This window comes from Pangasianodon hypophthalmus, chromosome 7 (assembly GCF_027358585.1).
Source record: "Pangasianodon hypophthalmus isolate fPanHyp1 chromosome 7, fPanHyp1.pri, whole genome shotgun sequence".
Lineage (NCBI taxonomy): Eukaryota > Metazoa > Chordata > Actinopteri > Siluriformes > Pangasiidae > Pangasianodon > Pangasianodon hypophthalmus.
This window is the reverse complement of record NC_069716.1, coordinates 29,125,475-29,149,979: the sequence shown is the minus strand read 5'-3', so window position 1 is coordinate 29,149,979 and position 24,505 is coordinate 29,125,475. Positions and strand designations below refer to the sequence as shown.

The 24,505-nt window shown below is 35.6% G+C and overlaps 1 protein-coding gene across 3 annotated transcripts in view; it reads left to right on the top strand.

The window, feature by feature from the left end:
• LOC113546615 (cytosolic carboxypeptidase 4) overlaps window positions 1-24,505 on the top strand; it is a 142,727-nt gene that overhangs the window by 21,391 nt on the left and 96,831 nt on the right. For 2 of the 3 annotated variants that reach the window (XM_034305588.2, XM_034305589.2), the window contains exons 2-5: window positions 12,189-12,256; window positions 17,299-17,362; window positions 19,092-19,238; window positions 24,228-24,359. In XM_034305588.2, the coding sequence (XP_034161479.2) occupies window positions 12,189-12,256; window positions 17,299-17,362; window positions 19,092-19,238; window positions 24,228-24,359 (411 nt within the window). Of the gene's footprint in view, window positions 1-12,188; window positions 12,257-17,298; window positions 17,363-19,091; window positions 19,239-24,227; window positions 24,360-24,505 lie in introns of those variants that run through there. The other variant, XM_034305590.2, reaches the window with a different exon arrangement.

Here is a 24,505-nt window from a genome sequence, read left to right as displayed (position 1 = left end):
ATATTTTGTTACAGTGTGGCTATTAACCTGACTGATGCCTCAGTGAATTTTTTTTCATTGATTCATGCGCTCGGAGCTGGAGATGTCCAGAGCATGCAATATTAACTACAAGCATGTTATAAAATAACACAACTAGTATAGATTATTTGTTATTTTACATGACTCGGGCTGTTTGTTTTCTGATTTAGATGACTTTGTGATCATTTAACTGAACAGATTCAAAAGACTCGTGTCACTGAAAAGACTCAAGAATTCCATTTCTAGCTGTAACCTGCTCGTTCGGTTTATCAGTTAGATCATGTGCTTGCTTTCATTAGACAAGATCAGAAATTATCCAAGATACAATTAAACAAATATGGCTTCCACACAAATCAGAGAGGAATTACCATGACAACCTATAAAAAACAAAAACAAAACTATAATGACAGAAAGAGAGAGAGAGAGAGAGAGAGAGGAATTTAGAAGATGGTCATCAATCACTTCTTTTAACTCTCTTCATTAAAAAAAGATGAGAAAGACGCATCATAGCCGGAGAAGCTGATTTTCTCCGAGATCTTTGTGTTAACGAAGCGTAATACTCGGTGATGATGATTAGAATGAAGCCGTTAAATGGTTGCTCGAGTCCTGTGAATGGAAAATAGCGTAATTCAGGGAAGAGTGGGCCGTTAACTAGCTTATCATCCGCTAATGTGAAAGGGGGAGTTGAGCTGAAATTACATTTATCATTTTATTATCAGACTCTCTTATTATCAGTGAGACCTTGTAATCAACCCCGAGAAATCACTGGCACAATGGATTCTCTTCTGCGTCTGAACGCGAGGCCTAATTGGAAAAGAATGGACCATTATCCAGTTAATCTCAGAGAGTAATTTGGCTCTCATTGTTAACGAGACGAGAGAGAGTAGCATCGTTGTAGCGTTCAGGCATAATGTGATATTTCACATTAAGCACACAAGCACCATTTCCTTTCTTTCTGTCTTTCCTTCTTTCTTTCTTTCTTTCTCCTTCTCTCTCTCTCAGAGAAATGATGAGAATTACTTGAAACGTAATTCACTTGCTTTGAAACTGTGTGTGTGTGTGTGAGAGAGAGTGAATAAAATAGACATGTTTTTTATTTATTAAAGAACGGAACATCGTATTTTATCTGTATATAGCCTCTCTTTTTTCTTTTAATAAGACAGAAGTATTTACGCAGCTTGTTCCGCACGTTACTGAGAAACCGCAAAGAAGCGTAAACTCCTCTGTCCTGAAGACGTCAGAAAACTTAAAGTTACAGCTTCACCTCTGACTGTTACAAAGCGCTGACACTGGAGACTCCTTCCATACATGTTACATAAACATCTCCTTACTTTAAGAAAACTTCCCTGTGTTATGAGCTGTTACCATGGAAACGATAACGTTTTAGAACAAGTGCATTAATATAAACCTGTGATTTGCAGCTGCGATACTGTCAGAGCTGCTGTTATAGAAAATTAATCACCTTCTGACCAATCAGAATCCAGCATTCAGCAGCGCAGTGGGATAAAAATGTACTTCAGAGTACAAACAGTAAACCTCTCTTAATCCCTCCCTCTCTCTCTCTCTCTCTCTCTCTCTCTCTCTCTCTGCTCCTTCGTCTGAATTCTGATTTATGGATTCAGACCCCCCGTGCCTCTGTTTGGCTCGACTGTTGAGAATGGAATATCAACTCTTTATGATCAGTAGTACAGCGTCCGGTTACAGCCTCTGTTGCATGTCTATATTTAAGCAGATGTATAGAGTTGCAGCGGAGGAATGGTGCCGTCCCTCTGTGGTAATCGGACATTTACAACACTAATCACTCAGATCAGCTTTACAGTTTTCTGTGATTGACGTGGTGATATGGAAGTTTGGCACGTGTCACGCGTACACGGCGTATAGATCAGGTAGAAGCAGCCGAACCCTGGCTCTCTCATTTATCACATCTTTATACAATAACAAACATTTGCATTAGCATAAGAAACTTTTAAACCAGTTTAGCATTGAAATAACCTCATGCTAAACAAGCACACCTTTTCCTGAAGCTTAGCAAAACCTTTACACCAACCCAAAAAACCGTTACATAAAACTAGCTTATGCAGTCAAACACTGTGGTGCACATTGCAGTGAAAACTTTACATTCACTCTGAAAAACTTTACACCAAGAGTATCCAGTTCTATCAGAAAGCCTGGGAGGCTGCAGATCTTTATTCCAAGCGAGCAGGAGAACAAAACCTGCAGCAACATTGGCCCTTTGGAGATTAGTCACTAACCTATCAAACATTTACACCAGGTTAGTAAAGTTTACACAGGCTCTGTGAAGGTTTACACTATAAATAAAACTTTAAATTAGCCTTCTGAACATTTACATGGGCATAGTGAAACTTTACACTAACTTAGCAAACGTGAAAATAATGAAACCTTACCAAACCTTTACACAGGCTCTGTGAATGTTTACACTATGTTAGCAAATCTTTACATATGCTTAGATAACCTTTACACAAGCTTAATGAAACTTTACACTAGCCTTGAAAACATTTACATGGGCATAGTGAATCTTGACCATATGAAACTTTACACAGAATCTTGAGTCTTTAAAAATGAATAAAACTTTTAATAAGCTTTTTTGCTTGCTGGATGGAAACTTTACACCAGCTGATCAAACTTTTACATTGGCTCAGTGAAGTTTTACACTATTTTAGTAACCCTTTGGACTGGCTCAGAAAGTTTACACAACAGAAGAAAATGTTTACACTGACTTAATGAAACTTTACACTAGTTTAGCACACCTTTACACAGACTTAGCAAAACTTTACAAACTTTACAATAGCAAAACAAACCTGTACACTTGCTCAAGGAAACTTTTCACTACCAGGTAAAACCTTTAGATTCGCTCAGTGAAATTTTACACTGGCTCAGGAAAACCTTATAGGCTGCACAAACCTTTACTTTACAGAGCAACTTTACACTAGCTTGAGTTACTAGCCCACAAGAGGTTTATGCTAACTCAGTAAACCTTTATGCTTAATTAGTAAACATTTACACTAATTCAGAAAACTTTTTAACTAAGGAAACTTTACACTCCTTTTAGCCTAGCAAACATTTACAATAAGAAAGTATACTTTTTCATCAGCCTGGTGTATCTTTACACCAACTACAACATTACACTACCCTAGTTACACTTTACTTCAACCCAGGACACCTTTACACTGGCATAGTAAAACTTTACACTGGTGTAGCAAACCTTTGGAGAAACTTTATACGTCCCAGTTTCCAAAAACAAAGTAGTAAATATTTACACAAACCCAGTGATCCCAATTTAAACTGATATCAAATAAACAATATAACAACTAATAAAAGTAGCATCAACTTCACTACTTTTTAAAAAAGTTTTTATTTTATTATTATTAATATTTTTTTTATACATTTCGAGGCCAGTGGATAGTGATGCTAGCTCAAATTCACTGCAAAAATTAATCTGGACTGAAGCCTGGATAATTTAGGGGGCTTTAAATGTGCAATTGGAAAAGATGATGATAAAATAAAGATGTTGTGCGAATATTACTAAAATAAGAGTTTGTGGGAATTGTTGCTTTAGTGCTTTTGTTATTTCAGCCTCTGAAGGGTTTTAATTTAACCCGGTTTTCTCTCTGAGTGACACTTCAGACAGGCTTTAAAATAGATCTGTGTTCTCCTGGGAAAAGCTGAGCAATGTGGACAGCTGACGACGAGAGGGAAACGCTTGCTAATTACATTATGGCCCAAGTTTAACCCCTTCAAAAGTGGGCGGGGTTCTGGCACAGAGCCAGAGGTCAAAGTCGGCTCTAAAAACAGATCTGACATTTTAGTCGTCATTCACGAATGCTTTAATTTAAATGAGCACAGATCCATTGATTAGATGTAAATAATATTAATCAGAATCCATCTCAATTCACACTTAATGGAAGTAATGTAATTAGTGAATAATTAATGGTAATAAACTCTTTTTATTTGTTTGTTTAGTTTATTTTAATAAACTCTACTCATTAATGGTAATAAGTGACACTCTCAGAAGGATACTAACATAAAAAGGGTGCTAATACTTTTTAAACTATCTTTAAAATATTATTTTATAAGCTTATTAAGATACAACAGTTGTCCTTAAATGACACTACATTCACATTACCACATCAGTAAAGGTATAAAAGTAAAAGGCACAAAATATACTTTAGATCAGGGGTGTTAAACGTACAGCCCACGGACCAGACCGGGCCCGGCCCATTTAGGGTTCTGATCCACGCAAATAAAATACATTTTGTTGGAAATAATTTAAGTAATTCAATTCAAAGATTGGGAAAAAGAGTTAGTCCCTGTTTGTCCACTAGGGGGCAAAATAGAGCAATAAACTTGAGGACTATACACTCAGCTAATGACAGAATATGCTAATGATTAGGAGTGTAACGGTCAGATGAATGGATTTAAAAGGCAATAAATGAAATTAATCAAGCCAACAATTATAAATCGATTATTGTAAAAAAAAAAAAAAAAACAGACAGATAACTGCTGTGTAAAAAATAATTCATATTTTTAAACTGATGTAAATAATTAAATAGGCTAGTGAAGTGATTTGTCTGTAACTCTGATACTTCATAAAATAATAGTTTTCTACGTCATAATCATTCGTGAATTAATCGTAGGCTGATCCCAGATTCTGGATAAAGTTGGTCATATATTAATCCGAGGATACTACATCGTATCGTGTCGTATGGGAGCTGATATATTTATATTCGATATTTCATATCAAATATGGAATTGTTGCCTTAAAAAAAGAAATTGTATCATATCATGTAGAAGCCTGAGGTTTACACCTATACTAATGATGGAATTCTTCAGTAGTGAGTTATAAAATATTAGATATAAGCTAAATTTAAATCTATTTCCTGTCCAAGGTTTGCTACAAAATGTGGAAAAGTTCAAGGGGGTGAATACTTCTGCATAAAACCATAATGTAGAAAATATATGTTTTTTTTAGTTGGTAATGAAGTACAGTGTGTTCACGTGTTTTGCAGGTGATATTCTACGTTTATTCTCTCTGTGCATTATTCAGAGCGCTCCTTTAAGATTAACGTAGACGAGTTAAAGGTGCAGGAGTTGGTGTGAAGTGGCTAGAGACCTGATCTTGAGGAAAAAAGATCGTACCTAATGCACCATTAAGACATTTAAGAGGAAGTGTTGATATGTTATTGGTCACTAAACTGATGTTTGGTCCCGCCCACTGAACACTGGACGGAGTGTAACCTGGCCCTGATTTAGAGCGATAAGGAAAGTACTGTTTTTTTTTTTTTTTTTGCATGAGAGTATGACAGAAATCTATTTAAACCAGTGTTTAGTCTACCGCCCCCTGGTGGTCATGGAGGTATCAGGCTGTCTGATGAAGAGCTCAACTCTGCACTCCTCTGGTGATCTCTGGTGAACTCGGCCGTGTCTTCCTGTCACATGACGTGTCTTTTAGCGTCTGATATTACTGTCTCTTTGTTTGTCTGTATGATTTAATGCTAAGACTCGGATAACGACGGCCTTAAAATAGCTCTCTCTACTGTAACGCCGAGATTGGAAGTGGAAGTTCAAAATGTAGCAAAGTAAATCAAATGTTTTATTCAAATGGAATAAAATGTAAAAAAACAAAAAAACAAAAATGAAGCAGTAGCTTTTCAGTGATTTAAAGTGCTTTCTATCATAGTTTCTGTTCAGATTCTTTAGTATTTCTAACTGATAGATAATGATGACTTACTTTCGCTTTTGCTTGAGTTTCAACAGATAAATATATACTTCAGATGTTTTCCAGAAATGTGAGTGTCTCGAAATCTACAAATCATGTTGTTGTTTTAGTCAGGAATCACGTGAAAATGTTCTTTTAGCAGAAATTGTGGAAATAATTTTAATAACAGAAATAATGTAACTTTACCTAGTGACATTTATTCATCTCAAACTTTTAAGATATACATTTATTAAAAGTATGATGGATATAAAGAGACTACAAATCACAAATAAAAACCCAGAATTTTTTAATGACACAGCTTTAAGTAAAATTTGACTAAAAATAAATCATTGAAATAAATAATTAGAGAAAGATCATAGAAAAGAAAACCAATAATACGATGGTTGTGTAAGTGTTTACAAACCTTAATGAATTCAACCAGCGCTGTTGAGTTCTGCGTTCTGATTGGTCAGAAGGTGTTGATTAATTTTCTAACTGTAGCGCAGGTTTATATTAATGCGCTCGTTCGGATACGTTATCGTTTCTATAGCAACAGCTCATTCACAGGGTCGTGTACAGCGGATGCTTTCTGAACGGAGATATTTTTATCATGTATGGAAGGAGTCTCCAGTGTCAGTGCTTTGTAACAGTCAGAGGTAAAGCTGTAACTTTAAGTTTTGTGACATCTTCAGGACAGAGGAGTTTACGCTTCTTTGCGGTTTCTCACTAACATGCGTAACAAGCTGCGTTTTTTTTTTGTCTTATTAACTTGAAGAGAGAGAGAATAAAGAGAAGCTGGTGAGGGAACGAGTGTTTATAGCTGCTGTAACGTAAGTGAGAACAGGAACTAACTCGTTTCAACATTAAATATAACTATAAATGAATAAAAAGTAACCTGTGGTGTTCTTTAATAAATAAAAAAATGGAATTTTAGGTAAATTGCTGTGGTGTAAGAGGAATAAAACACTTGCTGTTAGAGGAAAATAATCAACTTTGTTGTAGTAACAGTAACTCCGCTTCATCACACCACACTGTTGTTGATTACTTTCCTACAGCAGCATGTTCCCAAGTGCTTTATTCCTCTTATACCACAGCAATTTGCCAATGATTGCATTTTTAAACATTTATATATTTAATATTTTTATTTATTAAGAAATATAAGTATTATATAGAATATCAATGATTTTTTAAATTTCAGATACTACATGTATAATAATACTACATGTATAATAATTATGTTTATAAATAATTATCTATAAATTGAAGATCCTTTGGCTTCATCGTACAGTAATTTCTCTGATACTCGCTGATTATTCGGGTCTGTCGCGTGTGTCGCGTGCGTTTAGGAGTTTAGTCCGTATGTATTACGTGTTCAGTGTGAAAGTAAACATCCTTATAGGATTTTTTTTTCCCCCCAAACATTAGAAGCCATATTTCAGGGGAAAGTCCCTCACTGACAGTGTGATTTATTGCGTGTGTTGAGGAATCCAGCCTTTGGAAGGTCATAACATTTTACAGGGTGCCAATAATCAAACACGTTAAACCCTTCAGGCACGTGACCTTCAGCTCTTTCCACCTTGTCAGCGATCCTGAACGGAGAAGGATGATGCTTATCCGAGGCGATGACCTGAAATCCCACAGCGCTAGTCAGGACTGCAATTAGCGTGAGTCATTAGCAGTTATTTTAGCTCAGGGAAATGTTCCCAAGCTCAGGGATTGTGGCAGGTGTGTGTGTGTGTGTGTGTGTGTGTGTGTGTGTTGTGTTGCTGTGAAGTCTGTCTCTTATCAATAAAGATCTCCATGTCCGTGAGTTTCACAGCACTAATCTTGGCATTGTCGTTGTCAGTGATGGCTGATTCTTGCTGTTTTCATGTCTAGTCCTAAAATAGTTCCACTAAACACAGTTTGACACACACACACACACACATTAACACACACACACACATTAACACACACACACACTCATTAACTCCATGCACGAATATAAAACCCAATCCGTCTGAAGCTCCTGACAGTAAATGTTGATAATTGCGCTACAGCTAGCTCTGATTTCACAAATAAAAATAACACACATCATGTGTAGGGAATACTGAAGTGTACGGAATGGTGAAGTGTGCGGAATGGTGAAGTGTGCGGAATGCTGAAGAGTAGGGAATACTGAAGTGTACGGAATGGTGAAGTGTAGGAAATACTGATGAGTATGGTATAGTGAAGTGTAGGAAATGCTGAAGTATAGGAAATGCTGAAGAGTAGGAAAGGCTGAAGTGTACGGAATGGTGAAGTGTAGGAAATGCTGAAGTGTACGGAATACTGATGAGTATGGAATAGTGAAGTGTACAGAATACTGAAGTGTACGGAATACTGAAGTGTAGGAAATGCTGAAGTGTACGGAATACTGACGCATATGGAATACTTAAGTATAGGAAATACTGAAGTGTATGGAATGCTGAAGTGTAGGAAATACTGAAGTGTACGGAATACTGATGAGTATGGAATACCAAAGTGTATGGAATACTGAAGTGTATGGAGTGCTGAAGTGTAGGGATTAATGAAGTGTACACAATACTGAAGTTTAGGGAATGGTGAAGTATACGGAATACTGAAGCATACGGAATACTGAAGTTTATGGAATACTGAAGTGTATGGATTAGTGAAGTGTAGGAAATGCTGAAGTGTACGGAATGCTGAAGTGTACAGAATACTGAAGTGTAGGAAATGCTGAAGTGTATGGAGTGCTGAAGTGTACGGAATGCTGAAGTGTAGGAAATGCTGAAGTGTACGGAATGCTGAAGTGTACGGAATGCTGAAGTGTACAGAATACTGAAGTGTAGGAAATGCTGAAGTGTAGGGATTAATGAAATGTACACAATACAGAAGTTTAGGGAATGGTGAAGTATATGGAATACTGAAGCATACGGAATACTGAAGTGTACGGAATACTGAAGTGTATGGAATACTGAAGTGTACGGAATACTGAAGTGTATGGAATACTGAAGTGTACGGAATACTGAAGTGTATGGAATAGTGAAGTGTAGGAAATACTGAAGTGTACGGAATGCTGAAGTGTACGGAATACTGAAGTGTACGGAATACTGAAGTGTACGGAATGCTGAAGTGTACGGAATACTGAAGTGTACGGAATGCTGAAGTGTACGGAATACTGAAGTGTACGGAATGCTGAAGTGTACGGAATACTGAAGTGTACGGAATGCTGAAGTGTACACCCTCCTGTCGTCAAATGGTAAATGGCAAACAGTACCGAAGCATTCGGGCCCTCACAGTCAGACTGTGTAACAGTTTCTTCCACAAAGCCATCAGACCCCTCAGTACTCAGACTGGACTGACAACACACACACACACACACACACACACACACACACACTACTGAACACCATCTCACTCTCTTTGCAGTTTTTGCACATCTCTGTATTCACTACCTGCATTTTTGCTGCTACAGTATTTATAAAATATTGTATATAATTTCCTGTCATTACTCTCTACCTGGCTGCTACCCCAGTAACTGCTATGCCCATATATGGTATAAGCTTATCTGCTGAATACTCTGTCACAGTATGTTCTGTTTACATTCACAACTTATTATATTGTTATTATTTTGCACTATTGTTATATCTGATTCACTTTAATGCTAGAACTGTGTACTAGTTGTCGCTGCGCTGTCTCTTACTGCGCCTGTTGTACTGTTTTGTGCCGTTTGCACACGTTTACACACGTTTACACACGTTTACACACGTTTACTCACGTTTGCACATGCACTTTATGTAAATATTTGTAGAGTATCTTGTAGATGTGTGTGTTGTTTTCTGTAGCACTTTGGTCCTGGAGGAACGTCGTTTCGTTTCACTGTGTACTAACCAGCTGTATATGGCTGAAATGACAATAAAGCCACTTGATTTGAATACTGTAGTGTAGGAAAATCCTGATGTGTATGGAATGCTGAAGCTCATGGAATGCTGAAGCTCATGGAATGCTGAAGCATACAGAATAGGGAATAGGGAATACTGAAGTATATGGAATACTGAAGTGTAAGAAATGCTGAAGTGTACGGAATGGTGAAGTGTAGGAAACGCTGAAGTGTGCGGAATACTAAAGCGTAGGAAATACTGAAGTGTACGGAATACTGAAGTGTAGGAAATACTGAAATTTAGGAGATACTGAAGAGTACAGAATACTGAAGTGTAGGAAATATTGAAGTGTAGGAAATATTGAAGTGTATGGAGTACTGAAGTGTACGGAATGCTGAAGTGTAGGAAATATTGAAGTGTACGGAATGCTGAAGTGTACGGAATGCTGATGTGTGTGGAGTACTGAAGTGTACGGAATGCTGAAGTGTAGGAAATATTGAAGTGTACGGAATGCTGAAGTGTACGGAATGCTGATGTGTATGGAGTACTGAAGTGTACAGAATGCTGAAGTATAGGAAATATTTAAATGTACGGAATGCTGAAGTGTACAGAATACTGAAGTGTACGGAATGCTGATGTGTATGGAGTACTGAAGTGTACGGAATGCTGAAGTATAGGAAATATTTAAATGTACGGAATGCTGAAGTGTACAGAATACTGAAGTGTACGGAATGCTGAAGTGTACGGAATGCTGATGTGTATGGAGTACTGAAGTGTACGGAATGCTGAAGTATAGGAAATATTGAAGTGTACGGAATGCTGAAGTGTACGGAATGCTGATGTGTATGGAGTACTGAAGTGTACGGAATTCATTTCATCTGATGATTTCTCACACAGCTCAACCCCAAATCCATCTTCATGCTTCTTTTAGAAAATGATAAAAATGATCTGATGAAATAAAGACAGCGCTGAACCTCGCTTATTCTTTTCCTGCATCTACGTCTCTCTTGAGCTCTTCTTCAAACGCCAAGCTTTCAGCGCCTGAGATTCATGACCTCTCCTCTCGTTCCTCGCATTAATCCAGCAGGCAAAAATAGCAGTGTGTGTGTGTGTGTGTGTGTGTGTGTGTGTGTGTGTGTGTGTGTAGCCTGCCTACTTGGACACTTCACTGTTCTGTGTCCCATTATGGCGCCGTCGTTAGATCAGATTAAATAACCGCCATGAATGAGGTTTTAATGAGGTCAGAAGGACAAGTTGAGGTGAGAGTCTGAGTGTGTGTGTGTGTGTGTGTGTGTGTGTGTGTGTGTGTGTGTGCGCATTTGTTTTGTCTGGGCAGTGACAGAGGCTGTTTGCATGATGTGCATCTTTGATTTATTTGTTCATTTGAACAAGGAAAATCTCTGCATAGACAATTTTCAAATACAATTTTCCCCCAAATGATAAGAAATGGTCAAAATATTTTTAATTAATTTATAAATAATGCATTTTGATATAATTTACAGTGTATTTCAAATGTATTTCATGTATAAAACATAACTTGCTGTGCTTTTTAATGTACATTTTAGAATAAATTAAAAATGTGTTTACATTTTTGGCCTTTTTTCATGCACGCACATTTGCATATATTTCACATATGGGCTTTTTTTTTAAAATTAAAATTTAATTAAATAAATCATCATTTCAGTATTTGCATTTGTCAGCATGTCAGTGTGTTTTTTTTGTATTTTTTTTGTAATAACTTGTCATAAGTCTCCTCATATTCATTCACAATTCACTCGGTATCATTTTTCTCCAGCACTTTTTCCTCCGTGTTAGTTTGTATTTTTTTTAAAAGCTTTTTAAAACTAGCTGCTTTCCTGCTTAACTGGAAAAAAAAAACAGTTTTCAACAGAAAAGCGTTCGCTCTGTCATCAGGAGATCGTGAATTTTAATCCCGTCGTTGCCGATGTACGTCCGGATACCAAGAGAGCAAATTAGCTGTGATCTCTGGATGGGAGGGGCTTACTCTCTCTCCCCTGTCAATCACAGCGACACTAGCCAATCATGAGCATCTGTGAGCTCACGTATGCGGAAGAGGGCAGATAGCGATTTTCTCCGAGTTTGTTATGCCGCCTTGTGATGCTGCATGAGTAACAGTTCCAAAATTATTTATTTTAAGAAACAAAAAATTGTAATTGTTGGTAAGTTGCTGTGGTTTTATAAGAGGAATAAAATGTGCTGTTAGAGGAAAATAATTAACTTTGGAGTGGTAACTGTAGCTGGCAGTGTGTGTTTGTGTATGTTTTCTGTTTAAACACATACACACACACACACACACACACACACACCTATCTGTATAATATTTCGACACTCAGGGGGTCCCATTCCTCTCGCTTTTGTTTAATCCCTCATTTCATCAGGCTCTTTTAATAGGAGAAGGGTGTGTGTGTGTGTGTGTGTGTGTGTGTGTGTGTGTGTTTATCTGAGAGGATAGAGTTTCAGAAAAGCCCTGAGCCGACACACACTTGCTGTCACACACACTCACGCGGCCGAGAGAGCGAGACTGTGCTGTGTTTCTGTCTAACACTCGTCTCTTTCTGTCCGTGTTTCAGCCCGACCCAAAGTCACCATGGCGTCTCCCAGCTCCAGCGGACTCGAGGTTCTCCTCTCCACTCTGGAGGTAAGTGTGTGTGTGTGTGTGTGTGTGTGTGTGTGTGTGTGTGTGTGTGTGTGAGAGAGAGAGATACTGAAGTGCAACCTGGTGTGATTGTGTGTGTTGCTGGAAACAGGACGTTATATCATTAGAATTAAATTGGTTTATCATCAGAATTTAATCTCTCATCACGTTACGAGGTTTTTATTTTGTTGTGTAGGTAAAACTTTACATTAATATATTAATATACACTAAACCAATATTATTTACTTCATCATTTAATGTAAACTAACCATAAGCTAGAGCAAAAGTACACCTTATACTACAGCACGGTTGGCTTCTCGAATCTGATTGGTCAGAAGGTGTGGATTATTTCTGTATAAACATAGCGGCTCGGACAGTTTCGACTGTTTATATTAATGCGCTCGTTCTAATCATGTGAAAGATTCTCGGATTTAGCGGACGATTGTGGAAATAATTTTGTTTACATTTTGTTTATAAATTTACCTAGTGACATTTATGCATCTCAAACTTTTAAGATATACATTATCGAAAAGTACAATGGATATAAAGAGACTACAAACCACAAATAAAAACCCGGCGTCTTTTTAAAGACTTTACGTGAAATTTCACTGAAAATAAATCATTAAAATAAATAATTAGAGAAATATCATAGAAAAGAAAATCTATAATATGATGGTTGTTGAGTTCTGGATTCTGATTGGTCAGAAGGTGTTGATTAATTTTCTAGAACAGCAGCTCTGACAGTAGCGCGGGTTTATATTAATGCACTCGTTCTGATACGTTATCGTTTCTATAGCAACAGCTCACGCACAGCGACGCGTACAGCGGATACTCCACATAATCTAAGACTAATAATAAATGTATTATTAATTTAATGTTTTTTTTAAAAATGTTATTTAAGAAAGTAAAACATATAATCATTGACGTGGTGACATTTTTGTTAGGAGTTGTTTATTTAATATTTACGGAAGGAGTCTCCGGTTTCAGAACTTTGCAAAGTTTCAGAGCACAGAAAAGTCTTAGGAAAAGTATGAGAAAAGCTGTGTTTTTTGAGAGAGAGAGAGAGAGAGAGAGAGAGAGAGAGAGAGAGAGAAGCTGGTGAAGGAATGACACAGCTGTAATGTAAGTGAGAACAGGAACTAAATTGTTTTGCTCACATTTCACAACATTAAATCTAACTATAAACCAGTAAAATGTGCTACGTGTCATTCATTAATAGATTAAACACTGAAATGGTTGAGAAATCTCTGTGGTATAAGTGAAATAAAACACTCCAGACCACAATGTTATACAGAAACAGTCAGCGTCATGGCGTGCCGGATCACACCATCCCAGTGTGGATTAGTTTAATGTAACCACATGGTCTGTCGTGTTAATCCTTACATACGTCATGTTTACAAAATAATTAATGTCTGTATTGATTGATGATAATAATAATAATAATAATAATAATAATAATAATAATAATAATGAATGACCAAACCAAATAAATAATGAACCCTAATGCATTTTTATTTATTTTTATTTTATTTTATTATTAATTAATTAATTAATTAATTAATTTAATCATGAACTAAAAGTGAATCTGTTTACGGTGTTTAATTGGTAAATTTCTTCGGTTTTACGATTTAAACCCATTAACCCGATTATGACCTTTTATTACCACGCTGTAATTTATTGTTTTTTGATTTTTGTTGATTTATTTTTTAGTCCTGGATAAAATAAACTTTTGTTAAGTTAAATAAGTAATTTAAATACGTGTAAATATTGAGTACAACATCAAGTATCAGCCGATATTGAGGTCCAATCTGAAATGTTTTTCTTTAACAACTATTAAGCTTTAAAATGACATTTTTTTTTAGCTGAAGCTCTTAAATATAGGAGAAAAACACAGAGCTAAAAACATGACTTACACAAAAGCTCAGCTTTCACATGATTATCACTTAATATAATAAATAATACAATATAATAAAATCAATATAATAAAATTAATACCTAAAAATACAGTCGAGTTTCTTAATTAGATGGGAACGTTTCCAGTTCCAAAAAAAAAAATCATTTCCAAATCCAATTCCAATTTTTTTTTTTTAATTTGTTACAGGATCGGATCAAATTCATTCTTTCTTTTCTTTAATATCCGATCCACCATTAAAATTTTTTTATATTTATTTATTTATTTTTGGTCAGATAATGAGTCTGCGTTTTTGTCAATTTATTTTTAGAATAAAATAAATTTTTGTTAATGCAGCTGTATTTATTAAAAGTTAAAATAATTTATTTAAATACATGTAAATATTGAGTAATGGTGCTTTAATAGTGTATTAATGCTGAAGTTTATTGATGTTAATTCATGCAGTAGAGTAACGTTAGCATAGTGTATATTAATGTAAAGCTTTACTGTTGTGTTTACAGCATGTGAGCATAAATTCATGATACTAAATATTTTACCCAATAAATTGACCAGATTTATTTATTTATTTTTTTAATCAACGTCTCCTTTTAGGGTTTAATTGTTCTGCAAAATCAAAAATTAACTCTGTATATTGAGTTTTTTTTAAAACTAAGTCTCACAGGAGACGCGTCTTAATCAGAGACGTATCTTTATCTTTATAAGTGAATATTTTATGGATAAATGGATGAATGAAGTTAAAGTTTCTCTGTAAGCGTAGCAGATGAGTGCTAGGTCAGCTTATCCTTCACACTGTAAGCAGATGAGCACTAGGTCAGCTTATCCTTCATACTGTAAGCAGATGAGCACTAGGTCAGCTTATCCTTCACACTGTAAGCAGATGAGCGCTAGGTCAGCTTATCCTTCATACTGTAAGCAGATGAGCACTAGGTCAGCTTATCCTTCATACTGTAAGCAGATGAGCACTAGGTCAGCTTATCCTTCATACTGTAAGCAGATGAGCGCTAGGTCAGCTTATCCTTCATACTGTAAGCAGATGAGCACTAGGTCAGCTTATCCTTCACACTGTAAGCAGATGAGCGCTAGGTCAGCTTATCCTTCATACTGTAAGCAGATGAGCACTAGGTCAGCTTATCCTTCATACTGTAAGCAGATGAGCACTAGGTCAGCTTATCCTTCATACTGTAAGCAGATGAGCGCTAGGTCAGCTTATCCTTCACACTGTAAGCAGATGAGCACTAGGTCAGCTTATCCTTCATACTGTAAGCAGATGAGCACTAGGTCAGCTTATCCTTCATACTGTAAGCAGATGAGCGCTAGGTCAGCTTATCCTTCACACTGTAAGCAGATGAGCGCTAGGTCAGCTTATCCTTCACACTGTAAGCAGATGAGCGCTAGGTCAGCTTATCCTTCATACTGTAAGCAGATGAGCGCTAGGTCAGCTTATCCTTCATACTGTAAGTAGATGAGCGCTAGGTCAGCTTATCCTTCATACTGTAAGCAGTTGAGCGCTAGGTCAGCTTATCCTTCATACTGTAAGCAGTTGAGCGCTAGGTCAGCTTATCCTTCATACTGTAAGCAGATGAGCGCTAGGTCAGCTTATCCTTCACATCATGAGAGCGTTTTCTTTACAGCAGAGCGCATCACATCATCACAACACAAAACTGGTGTTATTTTATTAATTCTACAAATCAAAATAGTGAATTAAAACTGTGATAAATTCTCCTACATCCCGCACACACAAACACACACACACACACACACACACACGCACGTTATGTTTTCTAATCACCTCGATTTAGTGTCATGTGGCTTTGTTAAGTTGCGCTCGAGTAACTGTCAGAGCTCAATATAAAAAAAAAAATAAATAAAATGTAAAATAACAGGATGCGCTGGATCAAGTGCTATTCTATGAGCTGCTGAATGATGAGTGTGGAAGCCATTTTGTTCAATTAAACCAGTGATTAATGTGAGAATTAGCTAGCTAGCTCTATTCATGCAGTAATATATTGGTGATATACGAGACTTAATTAGATTTATTTCAACACTCGCCATCTTCTTATTCATATATCATCATATTAGTGTGTTTATTTTTCAGTTTGGAATTGTCTCTTGCTGTTATGTGACACTGTATTATACATGACAGCAAGAAAAGTCCATATTTTCTATCCCGGGTTTAAAGGCGGGCTTTTACTTAAGAAAACTTTTTCTTTTTTTAAATTGCTATTATTTTCTTTAAAGATCTTATTTTTTTCATTTAGTCCTGCCCTTCAGAAGCTACATAAGATATTTACATGTTTCCCAGAAGACAAAATAATAACAATTTACACGATCATCAAAAGTTTACACCCCCCGGCTCTTCTTGAGCTTCAGTGAACGTTTGCAGCTTCTGTAATAGTCGTGTTCGAGTCCCTCAGCTGTCCTCAGTGTGTAAAGATGGATCTCAGCACCATATAGCGGCTGATGGAAAGGAGTCAGATACGCAGAAGATGGTGGAAAAGCAGAGAAGGTGCAGGAGCTGGAGGATTTTTCTGAAGAACAGTGGGAAGTTTAACTGCTCAGGACAAACAAGAGACTCAATAACAACTATCACAAAACATAAAAACAGTCTCTGATCATCAGGAAACACACACAGGTTTAAGAATCGAGCGTATGGAAACTTCTGAACTGGTTCCTTTGTGTAAATTCAGTTATTATTGTGTCTTGTGGACGAGATGTAAACATCTGCTATCTGAAATAGCTTAGTCAGGGCAGAACTAAATAAAAAAACAACATATAAAAAACAATTTTTATGATGTCTCTTATTTTTTAAAAAATTATTATTATTAAATTTTGCAGTTTCTACAAGGCGTATGTAAACTTTACAGAAGTTGATACTGAATATAGCCCTGTATTTACTGTAATGATTTATAATCGCACTAATCTGCTGTCACCCAGAACAAGAGGTTGGTTTTTGATTCCGGTTCCTCTCCAGGTTTCTTCCTCATGTGGTCTCTGGAAGCTTTTCCTCAGTGCTGTCTCCTGTGGCTTGTTTATTGCGGATCTCGATCTACATCCGGATTTGTGTGACGGTATCTATCACTGAACTCGCTATGCAGATTGTAGAGATGATGTTACTGGTGTTTGCTGTTTGCAGAACGCTGGAGACATCGAGAGCATGCTGAACATCCTCAATGTGCTGGATGAACTTCTTTCTGCAGGTAAACACACACACACACACACACACACACACACACAGTCTGAAAAAAAGAAAAAAGCATGTCCTAGCAACACCCTAGCAACCACCTGGGATAAAATCGCAACCGCCTAGGTCTTTCTCTCTCTCTCTCTCTCTCTCTCTCTTATTGGCTCAATTGGGTGCATTTTATTTAAATTAGATGTAAATGAGGGTGGGACAAATGCAAATAATATGTAAATTATGATAAACTCTGATGAATAGAAGCTACTTTCTTTGTCTCTCTATTTATATATTTATATTAATAATTAATCATTTTATTTGAAATTCTCTTTGAACCCTCTTTGAGTTTTAACAATACTTTTATTTCAGACATTTTAATCAATCGCTTTAATCACTTGATAAACGTAATAAAGTGTGTTAATAATATGTTCAGGTTAAAGGTGTGCATAAGGATTCAGAAAGTCCTGAAAGTACAAACTCATTTCACTCAGCAGTAATGAAATCTTTATTTGAGCGTTTGACATTTCCAACTGTTTCACGCTGAATATTTAAATTACACACACTCGGAGACTGAACAGGGTTTTTCCTGCGACGTGACACGGCACTGATCCTGTAATCTCAAATTAATTTTCCATAAAGTAATTAAGCAGCGTTATTCTCCTGCTGCCGGCGTTAATCAGGAAACTCTGTCTGCTAAATTTTTTTAAAAATCGCCTGCAGAAAGCAGAAAATAAGCCATGACGTCATTAACATTCTGCGCTCGTGGCTACGAGTGGAATGCTATAAAGTTAATTTATTATGATTTATTAAATTATGATTTTCCCATTTATTCATTAATGTTCGTACTTACTGGTTTATTTATTTATTTATTTATTTATTTATTTATTTATATCCTCATTGGTTTCTTATTCATCTTCATCTTTTCCCTTTCATTTGATTATTTTCCTTTATTTCCTTAATTAAAATTATTTAATTAATTAACTTTAATTTAAAACCTGCTTTAATGTCTTTATTTTTATTTTACAATGTTAGCATTTATTATTTTGTTTTTATTATTATTATTATATTATTATTTATGTCTGGCTATATTATAGATACTTCTACAGCACTTGTTTTATCAGTTTTAATATGATTATACAAGTATTAGTTAAATTAATCTTTTATAATAAAACTTTTATTACTTGTTTTCTCTAATATCTAAATATTAATACATTCTATTAAATGTTTTTTACAATCTACACAATAATTAATTATTAACTGCTCATTAATTAATCATTATTAAACTATAAATTATTTGCTTAGATTTTTTTCTACCGAACCTTAATGTGTTACACACATTGTATCATGATTGTATATTTAATTTTGTGTATTTTATTCCTATTTTTTTATTCACTTATAATTTAATTTTAAATTTTAATTTTGTACTCCTTTTGGGGTGCTTTGTTAAGGATTTATTTATTTTAATAATCTTTATTTTTTTGATAGTTTTATTAATTTAATTTTTTCCTTTCTATGTTGTTACTCAGTTTGTTTTAGTTTTATTTAATTTTGAAACAAATTTATATATACTATATATATAAGTTTTTATTTCACCACCATTTTCATTGAAAATGTGTAAAACTGTGAGCTGTACATGTTTGTAACGACCTTCAGAAAAACAATAATCACTAATAATCATTCGTGTGTATGTATGTGTGTGTGTGTGTGTGTATGTGTGTGTGTGTATGTGTGTGTGTGTGTGCGCGCGTCAGGTACAGACCGGCGTATTCACTACATGATCTCTAAAGGAGGAAGTGAAGCTCTTCTCTCAGCGCTGGTGAAAACGGCTCAGTGCTCCAGTCCAAACTTCACACTGCTGCTGCCCACATTACACCTCCTCGCTAAGGTGGGACACAGAGGTGAGACACGCAGAGAGACAGACAGATAGGAGGAGAGAGAGAGAGAGAGAGAGGGATAAAGACAGAGATGGAGGTAAGACACGCAGAGAGACAGACAGATAGGAGGAGAGAGAGAGAGAGAGAGAGAGAGTTAAAGACAGAGATGGAGGTAAGACATGCAGAGAGACAGACAGATAGGAGGAGAGAGAAAGAGAAAGAGAGAGAGAGAGTTAAAGACAGAGATGGAGGTAAGACATGCAGAGAGACAGACAGATAGGAGGAGAGAGAGAGAGAGAGAGAGAGAGAGAGAGTTAAAGACAGAGATGGAGGTAAGACACGCAGAGAGACAGACAGATAGGAGGAGAGAGAGAGAGAGAGAGTTAAAGACAGAGATGGAGGTAAGACATGCAGAGAGACAGACAGATAGGAGGAGAGAGAGAGAGAGAGAGAGAGTTAAAGACAGAGATGGAGGTAAGACACGCAGAGAGACAGACAGATAGGAGGAGAGAGAGAGAGAGAGAGGGATAAAGACAGAGATGGAGGTAAGACACGCAGAGAGACAGACAGATAGGAGGAGAGAGAGAGAGAGAGAGAGAGTTAAAGACAGAGATGGAGGTGAGACACGCAGAGAGACAGACAGATAGGAGGAGAGAGAGAGAGAGAGAGAGAGAGAGAGAGTTAAAGACAGAGATGGAGGTGAGACACGCAGAGAGACAGACAGATAGGAGGAGAGAGAGAGAGAAAGAGAGAGAGAGAGTTAAAGACAGAGATGGAGGTAAGACACGCAGAGAGACAGACAGATAGGAGGAGAGAGAAAGAGAAAGAGAGAGAGAGAGTTAAAGACAGAGATGGAGGTAAGACATGCAGAGAGACAGACAGATAGGAGGAGAGAGAGAGAGAGAGAGAGAAGGAGAGAGATGGTGAAACATAGAGAGAGATAAAGTGAAAGAGAGAGACAGACAGACAGAGGTGAGACATGCAGAGAGACAGACAGATAGGAGGAGAGAGACAGACAGACGGATAGGAGGAGAGAGAGAGAGAGTGAGAGAGAGAGACAGAGAGAGAGAGAGAGAGATATCGAGAGAGATGGTGAGAAATAGTGAGAGATAAAGTGAAAGAGAGATACAGACAGAGACAGAGGTGAGACATGCAGAGAGACAGACAGATAGTGAGAGAGAAAGATAGAGAGACAGAGAGAGAGAGACAGAAATACTGTGAAACAGACTGATGTAGAGACAAAAAGACAGAACGAAAGACAAATAGGCACACAGATAAAGAGATAGAGAGGACAGATAGATGGACAGACACAGACTGACAGAAAACTGGAGGCCAGATTTGTCCTCTGATTAGCTACTAAATCTGCTGTGTTACCATTACACTCTGACTAGAATAACAACTTTTCCAGTAAATGGAGTATGTACAGCAGATAGTGTAGTGTAGTGTAGTATAGTATAGTATAGTATAGTATAGTGTAGTATAGTATAGTGTAGTATAGTGTAGTATAGTATAGTACAGTATAGTGTAGTATAGTGTAGTATAGCGTAGTATAGTATAGTGTAGTATAGTATAGTATAGTGTAGTATAGTATAGTACAGTATAGTGTAGTATAGTGTAGTATACTGTAGTATAGCGTAGTATAGTATAGTGTAGTATAGTACAGTGTAGTATAGTATAGTATAGTATAGTGTAGTATACTGTAGTATAGTGTAGTATAGTATAGTGTAGTATAGTGTAGTATACTGTAGTATAGTGTAGTATAGTATAGTGTAGTATAGTGTACTATAATACAGTCTAGCGTATAAAGAACAGTACAGAATAATGTAGTACCATATCATACAGTATAGTGAAGTATAGTATAGCGTAGTATAATATAGTATAGTATAGCATAATAAAGTACAGAATAGTATAGTACAGTATTGTACAGTATACTATAGTACACTATGGTACAGTATATTACAGTAAAGTATAGTGAAGTATAATATAGTGTAGTATAGCATTGTAAGGAATAGTGTAGTACAGTACAGCACAGTACAATTCTGTGTAGTGTAGTATAGTACAGTAAAGTATAGTGAAGTATAGTATACCATAATACAGTATAGCATAGTAAAGAACAGTACAGAATAATGTAGTACCATATCGTACAGTATAGTGAAGTATAGTATAGTGTAGTATAATATAGTATAGTATAATATAGTATAGTATAGCATAATAAAGTACAGAATAGTGTAGTACAATCTTGTATAGTATAATATAGTACACGATGGTACATTATAGTACAGTCCAGTATAATTCTGTACATTATAGTACAATAAAGTATAATTCTGTATAGTATAGTGTAGTATAATATAGTATAGCAGAGTATAGTACAGTACAGAAGTGTAGTACAGTTTTGTACTGTATACTGTAGTACACTATGGTAGTATAATATAGTATATTATGTAGAATTATGTAGTATAATTCTGTATAGTATAGTACAGTACAGTATAGTGAATTATAGTACAGTGTAGTATAACACAGTACAGTACAGCATAGTAAAGTGCAGTACAGAATAGTGTAGTACGATACAGTTTTGTACAGTATACTATAGTACACTATTGTATATTATAGTGCAGTAAAGTATAGTGAAGTATATTATAGTGTAGTAAAGTACAGTACAGAATAGTGTAGTACAGTACAGTTTTGTACTATATACTCTAGTATACTACAGTACATGATTGTACAGTATAGTATAATTCTGTATAGTATATTACAGTAAAGCATAGGGTAATATAGTATAGCACAGTAAAGTTCAGTACAGAAGTGTAGTACAATTTCGCACAGTATACTATAGTACACTACGGTCCATTATAGTACAACGTAGTATAATTCTGTATAGTATAGTTTAATAAAGTATAGTGTAGTATAGCATAGTAAACTGCAGCAAAGAATAGTGTAGTTCAGTACAGAAGTGTAGTACAGTTTCATACTGTATTCTATAGTACACTATGGTACAGTATAGTACAGTCCAGTATAATTCTGTACATTATAGTACAATAAAGTATAATTCTGTATAGTATAGTGTAGTATAATATAGTATAGCGGAGTATAGTACAGTACAGAAGTGTAGTACAGTTTCATACTGTATTCTATAGTACACTATGGTACAGTATAGTACAGTAAAGTATAATTCTGTATAGTATAGTGTAGTATAATATAGTACAGCATAGTATAGTAAAGTACAGAAGTGTAGTACAGTTTCATATTGTATTCTATAGTACACTATGGTACAGTATAGTACAGTCCAGTATAATTCTGTATAGTATAGTACAATAAAGTATAATTCTGTATAGTATAGTGTAGTATAATATAGTATAGCGGAGTATAGTACAGCACAGAAGTGTAGTACAGTTTCATATTGTATTCTATAGTACACTATGGTACAGTATAGTACAGTAAAGTATAATTCTGTATAGTATAGTGTAGTATAATATAGTACAGCATAGTATAGTAAAGTACAGAAGTGTAGTACAGTTTCATATTGTATTCTATAGTACACTATGGTACAGTATAGTACAGTCCAGTATAATTCTGTATAGTATTGTACAATAAAGTATAATTCTGTATAGTATAGTGTAGTATAATATAGTACAGCATAGTATAGTAAAGTACAGAAGTGTAGTACAGTTTCATATTGTATTCTATAGTACACTATGGTACAGTATAGTACAGTCCAGTATAATTCTGTATAGTGTAGTACAATAAAGTATAATTCTGTATAGTATAGTGTAGTATAATATAGTATAGCGGAGTATAGTACAGTACAGAAGTGTAGTACAGTTTCATACTGTATTCTATAGTACACTATGGTACAGTAGAGTACAGTCCCGTATAATTCTGTATAGTATAGTACAATAAAGTATAATTCTGTATAGTATAGTGTAGTATAATATAGTACAGCATAGTATAGTAAAGTACAGAAGTGTAGTACAGTTTCATATTGTATTCTATAGTACACTATGGTACAGTATAGTACAGTCCAGTATAATTCTGTATAGTATAGTGTAGTATAATATAGTATAGCGGAGTATAGTACAGTACAGAAGTGTAGTACAGTTTCATATTGTATTCTATAGTACACTATGGTACAGTATAGTACAGTAAAGTATAATTCTGTATAGTATAGTGTAGTATAATATAGTACAGCATAGTATAGTAAAGTACAGAAGTGTAGTACAGTTTCATATTGTATTCTATAGTACACTATGGTACATTATAGTACAGTCCCGTATATTATACAATTCTGTACAGTACAGTAAAGTATAATGAAGTATAGTGTAGTATAATATAGTATAGCGAAGTATAGTACAGTACAGAAGTGTAGTACAGTTTCATACTGTATTCTATAGTACACTATGGTACAGTATAGTACAGTAAAGTATAATTCTGTATAGTATAGTGTAGTATAATATAGTACAGCATAGTATAGTAAAGTACAGAAGTGTAGTACAGTTTCATATTGTATTCTATAGTACACTATGATACAGTATAGTACAGTAAAGTATAATTCTGTATAGTATAGTGTAGTATAATATAGTACAGCATAGTATAGTAAAGTACAGAAGTGTAGTGCAGTTTCATACTGTATTCTATAGTACACTATGGTACAGTATAGTACAGTCCCGTATAATTCTGTATAGTATAGTACAATAAAGTATAATTCTGTATAGTATAGTGTAGTATAATATAGTATAGCGGAGTATAGTACAGTACAGAAGTGTAGTACAGTTTCATACTGTATTCTATAGTACACTATGGTACAGTATAGTACAGTCCCGTATATTATACAATTCTGTACAGTACAGTACAGTAAAGTATAATGAAGTATAGTGTAGTATAATATAGTATAGCATAGTAAAGTACAGAAGTGTAGTACAGTTTTGTACAGTATACCGTAGTACACTATGGTCCATTACAGTAGAGTACAGTATAGTAAATGATCCTCTGATCCCGTGTTGTTACCGTTATTTCCAGACCGCATGATCGGGGTGAAAGCGGAGAAAGCCGACGCCGTGTTATTGACACTCAGACTTTTACGGCAAAACTCGGAAAATGACAGGAGAGCGGCGGCGTGTCTGTGGGTCATCACCACCTTCTGCTCCTCCAGTGAGTCACTTCTGTCTTTTATCATCTAAAGAAGTATTAAAAATACTCTCGTCTGTTTAACGCTCACATCTCTCACTGTGTGAGCCTGCCTCTTTATATTTTACACCAATAGAGTTTTACTGTTCAGTTTAAATACCTGATCTACA